We start from the raw sequence: 22,710 nt of genomic DNA, 5'->3' as shown, positions 1-22,710 counted from the left end.
TCTAGTGAGCAGCCTTCCACCAGATGTTGAGTTTTTAGCACATGTGCATACTCATCGTGTCCCTCTCCAGCCTCTGTAACCATCAGAACATCTGTTTTTGTGTCTTTTAAACTAATTAATTGTATTTACTCTTATGGGAGGGAGGGAGATAGAGTTAGAGAGAGATGAATAGATAGATAGGTAGACAGACAGACAGACAGACAGATGATAGTGTGTGTGTCAGGGGGCACATGCGGAGGTCAGAAGACAACTTTCAGGAGTTGGTTCAGTTTCTCTTTCCCCTGTGGTGGATTCTGGGACTAGAACTCAGGTTTTCAGGCTTGGGTGACAAGCACCTTTGCCTGCTGAGCCATCTCCTTAACCCTGTTTCTGTACATTTGTACCATTGTGCTATGCCAGAAACAGTTGACCAGGTTTGTGTCTCTCCACAAGTCAGGATTTACTGCATAATAGTAACTTCACAAGGTTCAGCGCTCTCAAGAGGAGCAGCTTTCTAGATAATTCCACCTACTCTGGCTGAGGCAAATGCAGGTTATTTTATTTAAACCTTAAATTATTAAATAGACTCATCTCACATCACACAGCAAATCTGTCTGTACATCCATGTCCATGTATGTGGTTACAGAAGAAGACAAGTTAAATTGGCTGCAGCAGGGTTTGAGAAGCAGTCGAGAAAGTCTGTGTTGGTCAGATGATCAGATGAACCAGACCAGCACCAGGGGGGAGTTACTGCTGTGGTTGTCAGTCAGTGGCCCAGCGGGAAGCTGTGGAGTCCAGCTGTGAGGCGAAAGGCTGAACCAGGGTCTGAGAGGAGGAAAAGGGAGGTTCAGGTCCAGCGGACAAAGCAGTGCGTGGACAGGCAGTTGAGTACGCTGTCTCAGCAGCAGGGCACTGGGGTGGGAGCGAAGGCCCAGGGATAATCAGGAAATCCTCTGCTTGTTGGTCCTTGACCCCTGTATCAGGTGTGGGATGACAGATTGCTGTGGGGTAATTCCACCATGATGTTAGGTGTCGTCTGTCCCTTTCTGGGACCCAGGTGTGGGAGTTACGCCCTTTCCTTGGTCTGATGTGTATGGTTCAGATTGCTGTGGGGTAATCCCCACCATGATGTTAGGTGTGGGAGTTACGCCCTGTCCTTGGTCTGATGTGTATGGTTCATTCCTGAGCCTGGCTTCCCTGATACGATTTTAATACACCCCTGGGACCTTTTCTGCAGTCTCAATTCTCCCCAGTAAATTTATAGAGTGGTTCCCTTTCAACTCCTAGGAATAAGTCACTTATTACTTTTGCTGGATGAGTGGTACCTGGAAGATGCTACAGTTTGTGGGTCCACCCAGGGTTCTCTCAAAGTGGAGTCAGAAGCTCCAGATAAAATGGAATCTCTCAAGGCTTGAAAAACCATGGTTTTACATAATGGAGTAGCCTAGATAGAGTGATAAGGCTTGATGAGATCGAGGGCATGACTTGATTTCACTGGTCACATCAGACTATTTCTGCCTCCCACAGTTCCTGGTGGGAAGGTCTCACACTTGGGTCCATGTGAGTATTCCAAGAAAATGACTCAGTGGCGGCGGGTCTCATCTGAAAGTTCTTAACCAAACTACTTAGAGAATAAATTATTTCTCTCACATTACATAATAGAGGCTTTTATATAAACATACATGAAAATGTTTGGCCTGGTTTAGAAATTTTTAAGCTGCCTTCATTTTCTCTTTTTCCTAAGAACCTGAAGATGTAAGTCTACCATCAATTACACGATGGCTTTTTCTTCTATTCTCTTGGAGTTCACCATTAGGAGCTAAACTGGAGAGGAATGGGGGTTGCTAAGAGCTTAACTGCTTTCTCGTTTTGGGGACATCATGGAATTTTCCTCAGAGGTCTGTGGTTTGATGCATTAACAAACCCCTCAGGATACAGGCTTTGCAAAGGGAATTGTGTGAGCATCTTAAAAACCAAGGCATGCATCTTTCCTAACAGAAAGCATTAAAGATTCAAGTCAGATTTGGACCAGCGGCCATAGTAATGAGAAAGTTGTCAAAGCCATTCATCAGGAAGGAAGAGGGGAGCTGGGGTCAAAAGGATGGGGCCAGGGGTGGCCGAGAGTCTCAGCAGCGTGAGTCTCTTGGAAGTGACACAGCGGAGCAGGTGGAAGGCTCTCTGCAGTGGAGGTTGGAAGTTTCCCTTGCTTTCCCGGTCCTCTCATTTAGCATGTCTGGGCTTAGAAGGAATGGGGCCCACTGGCCAAGGGAAGAGGTGAAAAGGTATATGTGGAAGATACCAGGCAGGCCAAAGGAGCTTAAAAAGTTAAAAGCGTCTAGAAAGTTTGTCTTGTATCCCTTCTTGAAAAATGTCTTGTATCCCTTCTTGAAAAAATTGTGTATGTAGATTCACCAGAAGCTACCAGAACTTTTCATAGCCCCCAACTGGAAGCAATTCAAACTGCTACCAACAGAAGAATGGACGAGCAGAGCACATTATATCTATAATGTTGACTAGTGCACAGCATAAAAGTGAACCCTATTCATGTTACATTATGGATCAGTCTCCCTGACTCCTCCCAGGAGGTCTACAGTGTGGTTTCTGTTATTGCCTTCATTTTACAAAGGAATAAACTGGACCCAAAGAGTTGTTACTTGACCAAGGCAAGGAAAGTAGGAAGTCCCATAGCTGAGATTCAAACCCTGACAGTTGAGTTCTCACCCTTACCCCTAGGTGTCCTTGCTCTCAGCTTCTGGCCTTAGGAGCAGCAGGCACTTGGGATGTGTGATCTCTCAGCGTGACATCTCCAGGGATGCATGGTGGAGCTAGTGCAGGCTTCTCCTGCAGGAGGAGCCTATCAGCTAACTTTGATTCCATATGCCAAGCTCTATGCATTGACACATTACCCAGAGTGTAATGTTTGATTTTCACAATGGCCCATTCCTGCAGAAACTGTCCCTAGAGCCATTTTTATAAATGGAGAACTAAAATGAAGAGGGATTTGTTCAAAGTCAAACAGCTAATGTGTGGTGGGAGCCATGACTCAAAGTCAAGTCTGGTGCCCGGAGTCTGTCTGTCCCCCTCCACCTCCTTACTTCTCACCTCTAGTCAGAGCATCAAAGCTACAGAACGTTCCTGGTCACAGACTTTGCATCCTTTGAGCTATGGCCCTTGCCAACAACAATCAGAACTTGAGACTAAACCACCGACATTTCACATGGTCAGTTGGCTTCTGAGCAAGCTACCTGCTGTAAGTTCTCCTCACTGTTGTCGAAGGAGGGGAAGGCTGCATGCACTCAGTCACGGTGGCATCCTTTTTGGAAACAAAACCCCCAAAGTCTGTAAGTCAAAAGTCTGTAGCTTTTCAGCTTCTGTACCAGAGTTGCCAGACAGCTTCCAGGCCAGCTGTGAGCATGGCCCCTTCTATCTGCTGAAGGGACTAGAGAAAGAGAGGGATAGCTCTCTCTCTCTCTCTCTCCCCCCCCCCCCCTCTGGCTGCTGCTGCTTCCTGTATTGAGAGGGACAAACAATTGTGGGGATTCAGTTGTCTTTGGCCTGGGGGTATTGGTGGAGATACAAGAAGGTAGGAGAATTGGGACATTGTTAATATTCTGTCAGGATTACAGAGCTTTGTCGTCTCCAGTGTGAGTCATTACAATAGCCCCCCACCAGTACCAGCCCTTCTCCCTGATGGACCTTTTCACAGCTCCCAAGCTGTGAGTCCTTCCCCAAACACGGAACAGTGCTGAACATTGCCAGGCCCTTGCAAATGCTGACTCTTGTGCTTCGAGCATCGCTTTCCTACTTAACAGCCTCTGACCACTTCTCTAGATGAAGTTCACTATGCCCTGCACAGTACTCCTAGAATATTTTCCTTCCTTCTAGCCCATGGAATCCTGGGTATTATAGTGTATTGTAAATATTTTCCATCCTGTCTCTAGAGTAGACTGTGATTCCTCATGGGCAGGAGCTATGATATCCCCCTCCATCCCTGATATCTGTTGATACCTGCTTCTCCAGGTGTTTGGAGAATGAATCCAAAAGCACAGAGCTTCAAGGTGTGACTGAGGTTCTTTTCAACCCTAACACATCCGTGGAAAAATCATGCTTGGGTCAGGGAGATGGCTCAGTGGGTCCAAGTCTCACAATCTGAGTTCGGTTCCTGGAGGCCACATAAAAAAGGCTGGATATGATAGCATGTATCTGTAACCCTAACCCTCCTCTGGGCAATGGGAGTTGGAACAGGAGAATTGCCCTGAAGCTTGTGGGCCAGCTAGACTGCTGAACGCAGCAGCAAATGCAAGAGAGACCGCCTCAGGATCAGAGTGGAAGGTGAGGACACACACACACACACAGCCACTCTCTTCTCAGGCCCGCATTTCCCTCTGTTGTCCCATTATTCACTGTCTCACCCAAAGGTGCTTCTTGTCATTCCAACATCAGTACAGAAACTCTAGATGCTATGGTAACATGCTCTGCCCCAGCTCAGCCTTCTCCTCCAGGCAGGTGTTGGAAAGGGGGCAGAGTTCCAGTGATTGGAAGGAACTGTGGGTGGGGAACAAGAGCCTGTCTGTTCTCCTGGCTCCTGACTCCATTGATGGGTTAATAAATAGCAAATGCTTTCAGAAGCCAGCTTTTTTTTTTTTTTTTTTCCCCAAGACAGGGTCTGTCTGTTTAGTCCTTGCTGTCCTGGAACTTGCTGTAGACCAGGCTGGCCTCGAACTCAGAGATCCGCCTGCCACTGCCTCCGGAGTGCTGAGATTAAAGACGTGCACCACCACCTGGTTTCCGAAGCCAACTTGTAAAACAATAAGCTGCCTTTTACAACAGCAGTGGGGCAGACAGTGCAGCGAGGCCCATCCTTCCTGCTGTCAGCCTCTTGCTTGTGTCTGGCAGAGTTGTTACCGTTAGTGAACCTCTATCGGTGGGTTATTATTCTCACATTCAGTTCATTATTGGTCCAGACTTCTGTAGTCTTTTCCTCATGTCTTCTTTCCAGGAATATTCCAGGATTCTTTAGTGGTTTCATCTCCCTAGCCTCCTTTCTGCTGTCATGATATTGCAAATTTTCCATGTTGGCCTTGAATGTTGTGAGGCACACTAGTCAAGTAGAATGTGGGATACCATCTCTTGGAATTTGTCTGACATCTTTCTCATGATTAGACTGAGGTTATGGGCTGGTAGCAGGAGATCACAGAGTCAAAGCACCATTTTCATCAGATCATCAGAATAAACAGACTTTTAAACAGTCACATCCTCCAATTTATGTTGCCTCCATGTTCCTGGTCTCAATCAATGTCAAGAAATCTCACTTACTTTCTTTTTCTTCTATCTAACCAGCTGTCCATTTCTAAGATGTCTCAGCCCCTAGAATTTGGTATTTTCTCCTTTTTCTTATCCATCCTACTTCTAGATAATCCTAGATTCCTATGTTATTTTTCCCACAAACAATTATCATAGATTCCCAATTAGTCTCCTTGATTCTCCCTGCCCCCTCTCCATTCTCCCAAAAACCCTCAAGTAATTTTTTTTTCTTAATATCAACCCTGTCTTCAGAAATTCTGGGATGGTTCCCATTACTTACAGAGCAATGTTCCAGGTCCTTAGTGTGGGATTCAAGGCTCTTCAGGCACTGGTTCCAAATGCTCTTGTTTGCTATGGTCAATATTAGTTTCCTGTTAAGTGGCTTATGGGAGTCTATTTATCTCAAGCATTAATTGGCATTTTCGTAGAACAAACTTTCTCTGGTAGAGTCAATAAAATGGTGCATGCTCATGTGCAGACCGTCCTAGAGATGAATCTCTCTCTCTGTCTCTGCAGGTCATGGCTTTTGGTGGGGGAAAAGAACTACCCATGCCCTAGTTTGGTGCCTGCCAACTTGCAGCATCAAATTAGAGAAGATGACAGGGGAAAAGATGGTACCAGGAGAGTGTCTGGAAGTCTGTGTGGGTGCTTGTCTTTTCAGTGGCTGAACAGAGCATCTTTTATCTCACTGTTTCCGTGGATCAGGAAACCTGGTGCAGCTTCCTGCCTCCTCTGGCTAAGGGCTTCTCACAGGTTCTTCCTCATCCAGGTGGCGACTTCTCCATTCATTTTCTCATTTTGATCACACTTTCAAAGACCTGCCAGCCAAACCTCACTTTCTTTAAACTTTCATAACACAGAAAGCCCCAGTCACACTCCAGGGATGGCATTTAAATGTAACGTTGAATTCTTCCTTGCCTGGGATAGCCGGCTGTCTGTTTCATTAGATGGGTAAAGCACCCCTTGTGCTTGGAGGTCTGAGAGGGCCGTGCTACATTTTAATGAACAAAAATAAATTGCCTTTCAGATTCCATCTGCCACTTGTTCACACAAATCCAGCCTTCATTATTAAAGTTTAAAGGTACATGAGAAATTTGTGAGAAGCTTTCAGGTAGCTTGCTGAGGGATGCAGGAACCAGAGACCCCCTTTATCATGTGCTCTCCAATACTAGATGGGGAGAAGGCTATGGATGTGGAGAATAATAACAGAGAGAACAGGAGCCATGGGTCCAGGTATGCACCTGGGCAAGTGTTTAGACATGTCTCTGGATTAGCTAATCACCATCTTTGCATGTTTATGAATACAGGGTCACTAGCGACTCAGTGACACTTTGCTAGTTGTAGGGAAAATGGGGACTGTGTAGAAATAATTACAAGGGACTTAGAAACACTTTCATTTCTTGAGCTCCCATGTTACAAACTGTTTTCTGAGCGTGGAACAAGAAGTGTTAGTCCAGGATGGGAAACATCCTCAGAACAACGGATAAAGCAGGAGCTACCACCAAATGGACTGGCACTGGCCTAGGAATCCCTCATCCCCGCTGGTGTCGAGCGGTTCATTCTCACGTGGCACTGGAGGAGTCTGGTGGTGAGAATTGCCAGCAGTAGAGTGAAGCTTGCTTGTGAAGAGCTGAGGCAGACGCCTGGCAGGGCAAGACTATGAGAACTCTGAAGAACACAGATGAACTGTTGTGTCGTTCTGCCTGGCTTTGAGCTTACGTCTTCATCTTCATTGTGGCTATCAGGAAATATACACGTGCAAAGGTGTACACATATGCACACACAATATACACACCCTGCCCTGTCCACCCATGTCAGACACAGCGTTCCTCTGCCCAGTTTTACCCTCATTAATTGAACACTGAAGAAAACAATTGAAATGTTTCTTTTTTGCCTATTCTCAATGCCATGACTGCCTTGACTAGGCCAGGCAGATAATACTTGACTTAGCACATAGCTTTGCAATGTTACTGCCACTTTATTTTAACTTCATTTCTCCTCTCCTATATCCCCATAAAGGAGAGCCATTTCCTCAAGTCCTAACATCATTTTAGATTTCCCCTCACTGTTCTTGCCCTTTCAAAAGTCGATCCTTCTGCGCTCAAAGTCATAGCCATCTCTAGAGTATTGGCGGTGGGAGGACTAAGTCCTGTTTGGGTCATTCCTGGCTTCTATTAACCCCTCTGATGTGTCCATCTGCTTTTCTAATGAGCCCAGGGGCCTGAGGACTCCCCCAAACCTCAAAGTTAGTTTAATGGCAGACTGAGGACAATGAGGATGTCTTTAACTTTGACTTTCTGTTTTCCTGTCGATGTTCAGCCCAGTGAGGTACGGAAGACCACAGACTCGGCACCCGCCCCGGCCTCTGTCCTCCTTCCTCTTAACGACTTGGCTCCTGCACCTTGTCACTACACCTGAGTAACGACCCGACGACACACCAGTCTGAGTCAAGATTGCCAGCGAGAGTTTTGTAGTTTGTGAAGAAGCACTTTCATGCCCATGACCTCCATGAGCTATGAAAATTTTGGAATGGGGGAGGCAGGTGTGATTGGATGTGTTTTGTAGACTTCAGTACTGATGGCCAAAGAGGACACAAGATGTACTCAGAATGATTAGGTTTGTGAGTATCAGCCCTGAGTTTCAAATACTAGGACTTATTCTGTTACATCATGGCCCTATGTCTTCCTACTCTTTGTGCTTTCAAGACCCTTTAAAGTGATTGGTACTCAAATAACTTCAGCTGAATGAGGGAATGATGATACTTCTGACAACTCAGGCCTTTCTCCTGGTTGTTCCAGAGAGACTTTAAACTTACTGAAACCTCCTTTGGGGAGCCATAAAGCACTGTAGCAAGTACTATGATTCCTCCCCTTTTCTAGGCTGAAAAGGGATCAGGTCCCACAGCATCTTATCTGCAGAGAAATACACCATGTGAGGGCAGAGCGCAGAGCCTGCCCCTCACCAATGATTTTGTCCCTTCAGAACAGGTTGGGTCCACTTAATTCAGTCATTAGGAGAGTCGTGCATTATCCTTTCTCTGGAATGCTTTGTTCATCTTTTAATCTCAGTTCTTTTAAAAATTCAGGATTTGGGACTGAACCCAAGGTCTTGTACATGCTAGGCAAGCGCTGTACTATTGAACAATGCCCCCAGCAAGCGCTGTACTACTGAACAACGCCCCCAGCAAGTGCTGTACTACTGAACAATGCCCCCAGCCCTCACTTCGGTGATTGACCACTCTCTCCCTAGTGACTTTTCTTAACTCATTTTTTTCCTGTTAATGAGGGAAGCCCTAATTTCTGTGGCTTAAAAGGCAGACCCAGTGCATACCACCATGCAGGACATAGCTGTGTTCAATTAGTTATAAGCAACTCCACCAGTCAGGCAGTGAGAGATATCTTATGGCCATCAGGGTTCCTAGACAGGCAGTATTTGTAGCTAAGGGACTGTGGAGGAGGCCAGACTTCCAATAGCATTGCCCCAATTCCACTCTGAGATACCCCACTAAATAAGGCTGCAATTTGGTCAAGGTGGGATCTGTGGGGAGATGAGGAAGTAAAAACTGTGATCTGAATATATTGTATGGAATTTATTTCCAATAAAAAATAAAGAGCCTAATAACTTTAAGAAAGAGAGAGAGCAAGCAAGCAAGAAGGCTGAGCAAGCAAACCACAAGGAGCAAGCCAGTAAGTAGCAGTTCTCCATGGCCTTTGCTTCAGTCTTGCTTCTGGTTCCTGCCCTGACTTCTCTTCATGATGGATTAATATCTGGAAATGTAAGATAAAATAAACCCTTTGTTCCCCAAGTTGCTTTTGGCCATGGTGTTGTTTTATCACAGCAATAGAAACCCTAGCTAAGACATCTGCTTATGCATTTGTGGGGGCAGGGGGCAGGGCTGTATGGAGGTCAGAGGACAACTTGCAGGAGTCGGTTCTTCAAGCGTATGAGTCTTGAGGATTAAACTCGGGTTGTCATGCTCGGTGGCAAGTTCTTCTATCTCTTGAGCCATCTTGCTGGCCCTCCATCCTTTTCTTAATTTTTGATCTCTCATATGCTTCTAGTACATATTCATATGATGGCATCATATCATGAATCAGTCCCTGACCTTGGGTGCGGGTGTCCATTGCTGCTTAGATTCTATCTCATCAGCCATTCGATGGCTTTTGAGTGCTCACTAGTGCCTGGTAGCTCACAACAGGTGCTTCTTCCTGTCTCTCCCCTCGACAGCTAATCACTGGGATGTGCTGTTGGAAGACCCTAGAATCATATTTTAAATGCACCTAAAACCTGAGTTTGCATTCTCTTACAACCTAGACATGTGTTATGACATACTAATAATCCTCAGGCCATGCAGTATGACATGTTTTCTGGTTACAAGTAAAGCAACAGGTAGTTAAATGTGGTATGCATGATATTTATTCTTGGACCCTGTAAAAGCTTATAACTATTCTTCTCATCGTTTGTTGCACGGATTTCTAAAGGTCTTTTAAATAAAAACCTGGAGCCAGAATATTGGGGTAAATGCTGAAAGATCAGAGAGACAAAGGAACAAGCCATCTCTTACCTCTAGTACTTTTCAGCCTGAAAAGGCCTCCAGTTCCTGTCTCCTCACACCTTACATACCTGTCTCTGCCCAGCCATCACTTCCTGGGATTAAAAGTGTGTGTGCTTCCCAAGCAAAGGCATGAGATCTCAAGTGCTGGGATTAAAGGTGTGTGCCACCACTGCCTGGCCTCTATGTTTTAATCTAGTGGCTTGTTCTGTTCTCTGATCTTCAGGCATATTTTATTAGGGTACACAATATATCACCACAATCGTCGGTCTGAAGCTTGACATCCAGTTCTGCAAATTGAATGAACCCATCTCATTGACAGACAGATGAGGCTGGAAGACAGAGCTCTGAAGGTGGGTGGTTGGGTGGGGTGGGGGGAGGGCTGGGTTTATATCATCTCGGCTAAAATCTTAGCCATAGTCAGGCAGGTGCTCAATTGGGCTACTGGACAAGCAATGTGGTTTGGGGCAGGTCACTCATGCTTTCTGAACCTCAGTTCAACTGTGAAGTTGAAAGAACAACCCTGTGAGTTTGAGGATCCATGAGCAACAAAGCTCCCAGCACAAACACATCTAGTTATTGCTTGAGAAAATTCCACAGATCATTCACTTTGAACATTTCTTTTTCTGCTAGGTCTATGTAGATGCCCGTTATCTTCGGTTGTATTAACTTGCTCCAGAATTTAGCCTCTTGAGATGTTTCCCCAAGGCCAGAGCTTAGTCATTTTCTACTCATAGTACCCATGAGCAGGAAGGAAGCATCTTGTTCATAATATGTAGTCATCTACTGTTTACCAAGTGTTCTTTCATACACTATGCATGAAAATGGCCTTCTGGTGGCATGTCCCCTGTGCTGGCGGGGCTCTTCCTTTATGTCCTACCTCTGCTCCATTTTGTTCAGCAAATGATTGTAGCTGAAGTTTTCCTGCCTGGCCCACAGTCAGGACAAATCTCTCTCACCTACCAGTCCCGCAGCTGCTCAGAAACCAACCAAGTAAACACACAGAGACTTATATTGCTTACAAACTGTATGGCCATGGCAGGCTTCTTGTTAACTGTTCTTATACCTTAAATCAACCCATTTCTATTAATCTATAAGTTGCCACATGGCTCGTGGCTTACCGGTATCTTAGCATCTTCTCATGGTGGTGACTGGCAGTGTCTCTCTGACTCAGCCTTCCACTTCCCAGCATTCTCCTCTCTCCTTGTCCCGCCTATACTTCCTGCCTGACTACTGGCCAATCAATGTTTTATTTATTAAACAATCACAGCAACACATTTAACATACAGAACATCCCACAGCAAATAATCTCCTCACAAAAGGCTCCCTGATGTGAGGCTTGCCTTCATCAATGTACAGGTGGCCCCTGGTTTGCCATTCAGACCTCACCGTTGGTGTCTTCAGAGAGGCTTTGGACCCCTTCCCTAGGCTACCACTTCATAGAGATTTATTCTCTGTCCTTTTTATTTATTATACAGATGCTCACCTTAGAATCCAAGCTTCGCGAGGGCAGAAATTCTATCCACTTTATCTCTTTAAAACTTAAATTCCCAATGTGAGGTGATAATGTCTTGAAAGAGGCAGTTAGTCCTTGATGGTGAAAAGAATCTTTATATATGTATATATGACACAAATATAGGAGGAGTTGGCTCACCGCATAAGAGCTCTTGCTGTGCAAGAGTAAGGACTTGAGTTCAGATGCCAGCACCCGTGTAAAAAGCTGGATGTAGTCGTGCATGCCTGGAACCCCAGCGGTGGCTCTGCTTACTGGCTGCCAGTCTAGCTCCAGGTTCCTCGAGAGACCCTGTCTCAAGGAAATAAAATAGAGAGCAACAGAGAAGATACATGACATTGTTTTGTGGTCCACATACCTGTGAGCTTAGGTGCACACACCCCTCTCAGTGTGCTCATACACCAGAGACACGTATATTACACCCACATGCATACATACTATCTTAGTAAGGGTTATCATTGCTGTGATGAGACACCATGACCAAAAGGAAGTTGGAGAGAACAGGGTTTATTTTTCTTACATGTCCCAGTGATAGTCCACCACTGAAGGAAGTCAGGGCAGGAACTCAAACACAGCAAGAACTGGAGGTGGGAGCTGATGCAGAGGCCATGAAGGAGTGCTGCTTATTGGCTTGCTCCTCATGGCTTGCTCAGCCTGTTTTCCTATAGAACCCAGGACTGCCAGCCCAGGGTAGTAGTACCACCCACAATGGGCTGGACCATCCCACATCAATCACTAATTAAGAAAATGCTCTTACCTACAACCCAGTCTTATGGAGGCATTTTCTCAATTGAGGCTCCCTCCTCTCTAATGACTTTAGCCGGTGTTAAGTTGACATAAAACTAGCCAGCACACATGCATACAAATCCACATACACAACGAAGTATAAATATACATTAGTAAATAATGGCATGGAGTATACACATGGTATTAAAATTTGGAGAGCACAATGAGGATGAGAGCATCTAAAAGTTTCCTTAGCAGAGCTATAAGGAAATCACAAGGGTTGAAGAGACTACCTTGCATATAGAATAGGGCCAAGCACGCAGTAGGCTCTTAAATAACATCTCTGAACGACTGCATACCTCTCATTAGCTGCAGAAGCTCAAGCTCAGAGAGCTGACATGACTGGCCTCGGAACACCAAGTTAACAGACAGTAGAACTGAATCCCTAACCTATTTATCAGGTCCGATGTTTTTGATTCCTACCTACTCATTAAATGCCCAGTGCATGCTTCTTGAATTGGAATATATTAACAGTCCCACAAGAGGAAGCAAAGGAAGCAGCATATTTTCTCTGTGAAATATCCAATGATCTTAGGAAGTCATTTCATTCAGAAGAGCCCAGCCAATCTTCTTCTCCAGAGAGCACTAATGATGTGTTAGACATGGCTCATCTTAAGCATGGAAATGACTTCCATCTCCTCATGGAAAAATCAAGCTGGAAGGGCAGACAATATTTTCAGTGTCTTATTATTTCACAGAATCAGAGGGCTGAAGGAAAACTAACAACTCCATTTATTAAGCAGCTTTGCTAAGTGTTCATGTACAAACAATTCAGTGCCCATTAGTCCCTGTATGCCCTCTTGAGCCTTGGGTTTTTATTGGCTCTCCTTCCCTTATTTCTTGTTTCCCATTGATTTTTAGAAGCACTTGCTTCTTATCGTCACAATTGCTGGGAATCCAGCTTTGAGCAGGTTTGATGTCATTAGATGAGGTATCATAATCTAATGTTGAAATTGTGATCCACCTCAAATTAGTTGCTTCTGCAGTATCCAGCAGATGTTGCTGTGTTGCCCCTAAAATCTTGACCTATCCCAATACACTCCTGTGAGTTGTCTGTGGCACCCTGGAGTGTCCAGGACACAGTTCGGGAACAGTGGTGGCAGACCAAGGCACGATATGGTACTGGCTTGTGGTAGAACTGTGGCCGGGGAATTGACAAGGCATGGTAAGCTCCGAATGAATAGTTAGAGATAAAAAATTGGAAGCAGCCAGAACTCACTTGTTGAACAAGGGACTGGAGGGACAGCTCAGTGGGAAAAAGAGCCCGCTGTGCCAACATGACAACGTGAGTTGTTCCTCAAAACCCTGGTGAAAAAACAAGACGTCGTGATGTTGCTTGTGATACCATGCCAGGGAGTTAGACACAGATGAACCTCGGAAGTTCACAGGCCATCCAGCCTAGACTCAATAGTGAGTTCCAGGCCAGTTAAACCCTGTCTCAAAAAACAAAAAAGATGAGCAGCATCTGAGGAGCAGCTGCAGAGATTGACCCCTGCCCTCCACATGTATCCACACACTTGTATATACCTACCTGCACATGCACTTGCATGCCTCTGTTCACACACACACACACACACACACACACACACACACACACACACACACACACACAGATAGGCACCATCCTCCTCTGGGCTCCATACAGCCAATGTTCTATCACTCTCCATTTTACCTTTGATAGGGGTTTCCCACTCACTGAATCTGAAATTAGCAAACTCCAGCAATCCCCCGTCTCTGATTCTAACAGTGCTTGGGTTACAGGTTCATGTGACCATGTCTGATTTTTTTTACATGGATGCTGGGGATTTGAACTTTGTCTCCACCCTTGCACAGTAAGTGCTCCTACCCACTGAGTCATCTCCCCAGTCCTCCCTCGAATTACTTTTCTATGGCTGCTGTGACAAATGGACACAAACTGGGTGGAGTAAAGCAGCAGAAATGTATTCTTTCACTGTTCCGGATTAGAAGTTCAAAGTCATGGTGTCAGCCAACATGCTCTCCCCTCTGGAGGCTCAAGATGACAGTGCTCTTTGGTCGCTTCCATCTTCTGGTGCCCGGTGATGTTCCCTGACTTCTCCAGCTGCATCACTGATCCCTGCCTCTCTGCTCACAGCGTTCCTCTTCTTTCTGGGTCTGTGTCCTGTGTTCTGTCTCTTATAGGTGTTGGAGTTAAGGTCTAATAGATGAGTTTGGAATGATCTCATCTCAAAACCCTTAACCTAATTATACTTGGAAAGATTACTTTTCTAAATAAGGTATCATCTGCAGAGTCTGGGCATCAAGACATTGAGATGGCATGCTTAGGAGAGGCAGAGATGCACATGAGAGGGTGGACTTGGGGAGGCTAGATGACTCTTGAAGACCTGGGTGGAGAAGTAGAGAAAGATGGGTCTGAAGCAAAGGATGAAAGTGAAGTGGGTACAGAGAGAGAAACAGAAATAAAGAAACGTTTGAGCCCCAAGAGAGACAGAGAGGTGGGCTCCTATGGGGTTGTTTGACTTTCTGGGTCTTGGTACCATCCTCCAGGGCCGTGGCTGCCCTACATTCTACAATGTAGTCAAGTTCTCCAGCAAATTCATTTGCTAGCTGGAATAAGTTCCTCTACTTTGCAGCCAAGAGTATTAAGACAAAACAGAACATATGGAGGAGTATGAAGGCCAGGCTTGACATTGCAAACCTCCCACTTCTTTAACGATCCTCTGGTGGTGGTTGTCCCACTTTTACAGAACTGGGGACGATAGCACGGAGAGTTAGCAGCAAGTTCTGAGCATAACAGATGGTGGAATCCTCATCATCTTGGTTGTAAGAACAATCATGGCTCCCACAGAGTAACTGCTATGTTGTAAGAGTTTTGTACATATTCATCTCTAAGATGCTTTTCATAGTTTTTTTGGTGTTTACCTCCCAAGTTCTCACCCAGATTCCTCTTTGGCTTGGATAGGCTTTGTGGGATGGAGGCCCCTCTGGCATATGGCTTACTTAACACTTTCTAGTCTGAAGATGGCTCAGCTTTGTAGACTGCACTGCTTACTGGCTCAATTACACGTCAACACCTTAGCAATAATAAAATGCTGGGCTCCTGTGCTGTATCCGACCCAAGCATGGTGTTTCTTAGGAGTCTGTATCCTTTCAATTATACTCTTTACTTTGGGGAGATTCAAGTGAATACAAATTATTCACAAATTTCATCTCCTTTTTCATTCCACCATCAGCCTTTGGTGAAACGTCTCTTCCATCTGAGTGCCTTTGTGGTTTTGTGTTTGTTTTTCCCCTGCTGCCTGCCAGTCTATCTGGTGCTAAGAGCATCACTCAGTTCAGGCTTCTGTCACTGTGCATCAGCTGCAGAGCCCCCCCCCCCCCGCCCCCCGAGGAGCAGGAGCCTCAGAGTGCCACTGTCTGCTCCTCCCAGCAGACCCAGAAATCCCTCTGGGGACAGGGGATTGTCTACGGTCTGAGGCTGAGATGTCCTTCGACTTTATGTAACTCATTTCCTCGCTGGAGGAAGAATAGGCACTTCAGTCTAACATTACACATCCACAGTGTTCTTAAGATGAACATGGTTCTGCCCATATTTAAAGCCTCACTCATATTTCTTATGTAACCTCTAAGTCAAACTAATACGACTTAAGGGCTGTATTCATAAAGCAATTATACTTTGGACTTTTAGTATCTCTTCGAAGTTTCTTTGTGAGGCAAATGATTTTCCTTCCTGTGGATAAACACAGTCAGATGCCAAGACATCTCTGGACCCTCCTAGGTGTCAAAACACAGTCTCAATATCGTTTAGTTGAAAGCTGTGAGCCAGGTGTGGTGGCACATACCTATAATTCAAGCAATTGAGAAGTAGAGGTGGAGTGATTTGGGGTTCAAGGTCATCCTTGGCTACATAGTGAGTTCAAGACCAGCTTGGGCTACATGAGACCCCCCTCCCCTTTTAAAAGAATGAAAACCAAAGAAAACAAAAATAAGCAAACAAAGAATGTGTGATTTCTCTTTGACCTCGTGTCTGTTGAAGACAGGAGATGTATAATGGGGAAAGGAAAGTGTATTATTAGAGGAACAGAACTGATAGAACATATACATACACACATACGTCTGTGTATGTGTGTATAAGGGTATTTATTAGAATGACTTACAGGCTGTGGTCCACCTAGTCCAACAATGGCTGTCTACTGATGGAAAGTCCAAGAATCCTGTAGTTGCTCAGTCCATGAGTCTGGAAGGCTCAGCCAGTCTTCAGTAGATGCTGGAATCCTAAAGAAGTATGCTCTAATGCTAGTGAAGGAATGGATTTACCAGGGAGAGTGAGATAAAGCAGGCAAATACGTGTGTGTGTGTGTGTGTGTGTGTGTGTGTGTGTGTGTGTGTGTGTGTGTGTATAGAGAGATTCCTTCTCTCATGTCCTGTCACCAGAAAGTGTGACCCATGAATCTTCCCACCTCAAAAGATCTGAATTTAGGTTGGGTCTTCCCACTTCAAATGATTCAATCAAGAAAAATGCCAGCAGCTTGGGTTTTAGTTAATTCCAGATATTAATTAGTCACGTTTACAACAAGACTAGCCATCACAGGGGCATAGTTTATTCTCTCTCAGTTCACTGATATCTCACATCTGTGCCCACAGCTGGAAAACTGTTTTCTGGCCCTTGAATTAGAGCGTGGGAGGAGGAAAGGAGTGTCTGACACTTCTGTGGTTAAGGAATGTGTCATTTTTTGAGAGTCCTGGAGGGAGCATATCCCCATAACTAGGAAACTATTAAGAAATGAGGTCAGATAGGCCCCTTGTCTGGCTGGGGCTTTGCAGCTTCTGGGGACCTGACAGTACCTTCAAAAGGTCTTAATATTTGTGCTTCTGTAACAAAATATCTGAGACTAGAGAATTTATCAACAACAGAACTGTACACACAATTAATTTGTGTTTATTTTCACAGTTCTGAAGTTGGGAAGTCCACAATCAAGGTTCTGGAAGGTTCATTGTTCTGGGAGAGCCAGTTTTCTGTTACCAAGATGTACTATTTGGAGGGGAAGAGTACTGCATCCTCTTTTAGCAGAAGGTGGGAGAGGGAGAAGGGAAAACCTCCTCCCTGAGCCCCTTTATAAGGGCTCTAATGCCATTCACTAGGGGGCAGCTCTCATAGCCAAATCGCCCTTTGGAAGCCCAACGTTGGTGTGGGTTTTGGAGGCTGTTTCATTCAGCTCTCCTTTGCTGAGGTCTCCTTGTCCCAGTAAACTCCCCTCCTAGAAAGGACTTCAATGGACCTGGTACAGTTTCTGGAGTAGCCCACATCTTGTGCTGTAGAATGCTCACACAAAATGAAGAGGAATTGGGGAGGGGTGGGATGAGGGTGGGAGGTAGGGTTGTTTCCCACCTAGCAGTTCCTCCTTTGCTTTGCTGGGGGAGCCTCATGGGCTCATCTCTCTTGCCCTTCAGAGTCTGCAGGCGGGGTCCAGAGCCAAGCCTACCGTACCCCTTACGCAGTTTAAATTCCTGCAGACAACACAGTTTAGTTTACCCCAGGGTCTCCTCAAAGCCCCATTCTTTTGTCGGGAGGTTTTGAGGATGTCAGGTCTCAACCCTGTCTAAGGGAACCTTCCCCAGTGGCTCCCTCCTGACCCTGTGCATGCTCAGTATGTGCAATAAGCTCGTGGGAGATGTTTGCCTTGTTTTCTTTGTAAAATATTGGTCTACTTCCTCAATTTGAAATTTGCTATTCCATGTGCTAAGCCCCAAATGACTACATTAACATCGTATGGAGAATTCATTTGTGTATTCAGCTGGCGTGGAGCTCCTAGCGGAGAGGGGCTGTCAAATGCACATTTAAGGCCAGCCGCATCTGTAGCTTAACATTCTAAAAGAGTCACATTAAGCAGTAGAAAATACAAGTAATATTAATTTTAATAGCAGTGTATCCAACCTAGTAAATCTAAAACATTGTCATTTTAGTATGAAGTCAATATTTTTAAATTAGCAAAGAGGTATTTTTTGTTCTTTTTTGCTCCAAGTCTTTATGACCCAAATTTACATTTAGTCCACCTTCCAGCTGAGACCAGACACATATCAAGAACTCAGGGCCACAGGAGCTATTGAGCTACAAGAGTGAGCTGTAGTGGACATACTATCCAGAGACCATAAGCTTCACAGGCAGAGTTGATGTCTGTCTTGATGGCTTTTTATCAGTGCTCGGTAGACAGTAGGTATTCTACACTTGTGACCTTGAATTGAGATGTAATTGAAAGAATAAAGAAACTATCAGGGGGTTGTACAACAACTTTGCCCAGTGCCCAGAGTCTAAACCATCCAATTCTGCACACAATTAATTCACTAATAGAGTAATTCAAAGTCCTGGAGGCAGAGGTATTTCTCTTGTTCTCTCCCACACCCCCACAGTCAGCCCCTGATTCCTGGTATTGTGGTATGGAAACTGACGCAGCCAACAAGTGTTTGTTTAGTGCTGGTCTTGGACCAGTTACAATTTTAGATGCTGGGATACAAATACCACAGTCTGTGCTGATGGAGCCCACAGGGAGAGAAAAGCTAACAAGGTCTGTGAAGGAAATAAATAGGGTGGCATGATAGGGTGTGACGGGACAGGAGCACCAGATACTTGGGGGGTGGGGGAGGCAGTTCTGCAAAGAGCCATCTCATTATTTCTTATCACCGTCCTTCATACCTCTCTGTTGCAGCCTCACTGACCTCTCCTTTTGTAGACTGACTCAAACCCATCTGCCCTTATCGCCCTGTTTCTGTTGCCTCTTGCTTTCTCATTGACCTCTCCATCACTTTTATCTTCCCATGCTTCAGCTCCTATGCTGTCTCCTCAAAGAGGTCACCCCTGACCACCCTGTCCAGCGATCAACACGCTCACCACTCTTCATGATTTGACCACGTTACGCACAACACTACCCGTGACCTTGTGTATACCAGAAGTAAACTCTTGGTGAAGCCTTGGCAGTTGCAATCTTTCAGTGCCTAGACAATTCCCCTGATGACTAATATATAACCAATAATCATTGATCATTAGATAGGCTTTTTTAAAATTGAAAGAGTGAAGGAAGAACACTAGTTAAAGTCTTTGGGAGGTGTCTTAAGGTCCAATTTAAATAAATGTAAATAAATTCTGGGTAGAGCACCACTTTGTTTTCTGTCTCAGAAAAGGAAGATGGGCTAATCCATCTGGAAGTTACTTTGGGGGATGCTATGGGCTTCCAACTCCTTCAGCACATAACTGACGGGCATTCAGGGACCTATGGCGGAGGTCAAAGGACCACAGGATGAACACTCCTGTGGAAATGGGGATCTAGTGTATCCTGAAGAGGCAGGTGTTCACGGAGATCATGTGTGAAGTGGCTTGGAAAAGCCGGGAAAGGTGTGACTAATAGCGTTGGGATGGGAGTGAAGCCTGTGTCCCAAGAAACGAAATAAAATATATGACTTCCGTACCTGGCGGTTGCTAGGGACGCCCGCCTTTTCCAATCATCGCTTCTCTTGCTAGAGTGTGAGCCGCTCTGCGGTTGCTGTGGCAACAGACGGCAACAAGATGGACCCAGAGGCGGCGGCGCCAGAAAAAGCGGGCTATAGGAGGTGCATCGACTGTGAGACTAAGGCCACTCTCCGAGGGAAGCGGGGTGAGGAATTGACGTGGGATCCCGGGTGCACAGAGGTCACTGGACCTCTCAATGGTCTTGGGGTGAAAGTGGAATTACGGGGACTGATGACCCCGCCGGTCCTTGGCGCCAATGTTCACCTTGTAACTTTAGTTCTTGGATTTCTGTTCTTGATTGCCGCCTTGAAGCACCTGAAAGGGGGTAACCTCGCTTCTAACTTCAGCCTTGGGCCAATCACTTTCAGCCTTTCCCTCCCTAGGAAAATGGATAGCAGGTCCCTGCCACTCCTTTCGCTGTTCCTGCCCCGCTTCTCAAAATGACCCCGAAGATGGCCAATTAAGAAAGAAAAGAAAAAAGAAAAAGAAGAAGGGAAAAAAAAAAAAAAAAGGAAAATACTCAAGCGTGCTTTACTTGTGCGGTCCCGTGACGTCAACAAGGTTTCCTGTTCGCAGTTCTGCTCAGAAAGTGCCCGGTGGTTGGGACTAGGGACTGGTCTTCTTTAGGTCTGCGCTGCCCTCAGAGCCCTAGGCTCCGTGTGTATTTGAGTTTCTTGATTCTGGCCTCAGTTGGGGTTGTTTCTTTTTCATTTCGCAACATTACAACCACTCGTATGTTAACTAGACGATCGTTTTTAGTTTTTCTTACCTTCACTTAAAGCAACTGAAGCCCCACTTCATGTCTAGTACAAACTTGATTTTCAGGAAGATTGTAAAACAAGATTTCCATTTTAAATAGGTGTAAACAGTGCCTTCAAGGGTTACTGTGTTAGAAATCAGACCTTAAATAAGGTCAAAGTTAGAAAAAGTTTTTGTTTTGTTTTGTTTTGTTTTGTTTTTTTAATGCCAAACTCATGCAGGATAACTCAAGAGCAACCCAGTCAGCCGTGGAGCCAACAAAAAACTTTAAATGTGGGACTCCTTAAGGAAATTTTATAAAATGTTTTAGACGTTTTCCAATTTGTCATTACAAATCAGTGGAGGGTATGTGGGCCCACCCACAGCGCCATTGCTCTTTTGCATTTTGGGGTTCCCCAGTTCACACCAGTTTTCTTCCTGGAGAGCATTGAGGGCATCATCATTGTCTGAATGGGGTTCACCCTTTGCTTGGTGGGGGGGTCCATTCTTACTGCCATGCGCTCAGACCTCTGTGATTTCTACAGTCCACATGACTGCTCCTGCACCATGGCCACCAGCACAGGCCCACCCGTTAACAGACCTGCAAAGAAAACCATCGGACTATTTTAAAAGTTACCCTTTTTTGTTTTCTGATAGATCTAAGTGTGAGTATAGTAACCTTCACCATCTCCATTTGTGTAGCTTGCCCTGAATACTGATGCATACTCGAAAGGATCATTCCTTAAAACTTCAGTCTTTCTTTCTGATGGGAAAATAATGGTGGTCCCTTTATTTTTCTTTCCCTGGATGACAAGTCAGATCAAGTCGTTTGTGGCTGTTGATTGCTGAGGGCTGCTCTAATGTGACTCGGCTGTCTTTTAAAATGCAGATGTCCTTTTTGTATTGCTTTCTAGATCTCCTATTTAGCTTTGTCAACTCCACAGCCTGGAATTACCTGAGAAAGGGAGTCTCATGATCGGCTTGTGAGCATGGCTGTGGGGAATCATCTTGATTAACTGATGCAGAAGAGCCCAGCCCACTGTGGGCCATACACTGCTTCGCAGGTGGCCCTGGGCTGCGTAAGAAAGCTGGCTAGGCATAAGCCTGCCAGTGAGCCATTCAGCAGCGTTCCTCTGCGGGTGCTGCCTCAGGTATCGGTCTGACTTCTCTCAACGATGGACACTAACCTCTAAACTAAAATAGAGCCTTCCTCCCTGCAGGTTGCTTTTGGTCATGGCGTTTGTCAAAGTACTCTCACCACTCTCTAAAACTAAAAACGATCGTCTACTTAACACACAGGTGGTTGTAATGTTCCGAAATGAAAAAGAAACAACCCCAGCTGAAGAATTATCTTGATGAGACTGGCCTGTTGGGCATTTTCTTTTTTTTTTTCTTTATTTTTTGGGGGGCATTTTCTTAATTGCTAGTCAATGTAGAAGGGCCCAGCCCACTGTGGGCAGTGCCATCCCTAATAGACACGGAGGCCTGGGCTGGAAAGAAAACTAGTTGAACTGGGCAGTGATGGTGCACGCCTTTAATCCCAGCACTTGGGAGGCAGAGGCAGGTGGATCTCTGAGTTCAAGGACAATCTGGTCTACAGAGCGAGTTCCAGGACAGACAGGACTACACAGAGAAACCCTGTTTTGAAAAACACAAACAAAAAGCAAAACGAAACAAAAAATCAGAAAGAAAGCTAGTTGAGCAAGCCAGCAAGCAGTGAGCTGCATTTCTCCCCAGTGCCTGCTTTCAGCTCCTGCCTTGCGTTCCCTGACGATGGACTGTAACCTGTAGGCCGAATAAACCCTTTGCACCATAGGTTGCTTTTAGTTAGAATATTTATCACAGAAACAAACCTATTGTGGAATATTAGTTAAAGATTATTACATTCTTTTATGCTGTGGAACATTCGTTTAATGATGCAAAGATGTGTTGCATTCTTTTATGTTGCATTTGTTTAACTCTGTAAAGCTGTGTGACTTCACCTGATTGGTCATATATATATATATGTATATATATATATATAGAGAGAGAGAGAGAGACAGAGAGAGAGACAGAGACAGAGAGACAGAGACAGAGAGACAGAGAGAGCGAGAGCTGAATGGCCAATAGCTGGGCAGGAGAAAGGCTAGGTGGGGCTGGTGGGCAGAGAGGATAAATAGGAAGAGAAGAAGAGAAGAAAAGGAAGAGCGAGAAAAGGAGGAGAGGGGCATGTGAGGGGCCAGCCACCCAGCTACACAGCCAGACACAGAATAAGAAGGAGAGAAAGATACACAGAAATAGAGAAAGGAAAAGCCCAGAGGCAAAAGGTAGGCAGGATAATTTAAGAAAAGCTGGCTAGAAATAAGCCAAGCTAAGGCC

General features: G+C 45.3%; 1 protein-coding gene across 6 annotated transcripts in view; it reads left to right on the top strand.

Annotated features, from left to right (window-relative positions):
• Positions 1–19,667: 19,667 nt before the first annotated feature.
• Hydin (HYDIN axonemal central pair apparatus protein) overlaps positions 19,668–22,710 on the top strand; it is a 365,841-nt gene continuing 362,798 nt past the window's right edge. For all 6 annotated transcript variants that reach the window (XR_008215695.1, XM_052727909.1, XM_052727907.1 and 3 more), the window contains exon 1: positions 19,668–19,759. Coding sequence is in view for 5 of the 6 variants with exons in the window: in XM_052727909.1 (XP_052583869.1) it covers positions 19,672–19,759 (88 nt within the window). In the remaining variant the exon portion in view is untranslated. The remainder of the gene's footprint in view (positions 19,760–22,710) is intronic.

The sequence above is a fragment of the Peromyscus californicus genome, unplaced genomic scaffold, assembly GCF_007827085.1.
Source record: "Peromyscus californicus insignis strain IS unplaced genomic scaffold, ASM782708v3 Scaffold_8__1_contigs__length_139910024, whole genome shotgun sequence".
In the NCBI taxonomy this organism is placed as follows: domain Eukaryota; kingdom Metazoa; phylum Chordata; class Mammalia; order Rodentia; family Cricetidae; genus Peromyscus; species Peromyscus californicus.
This window is presented reverse-complemented; position numbering and strand designations above follow the sequence as displayed.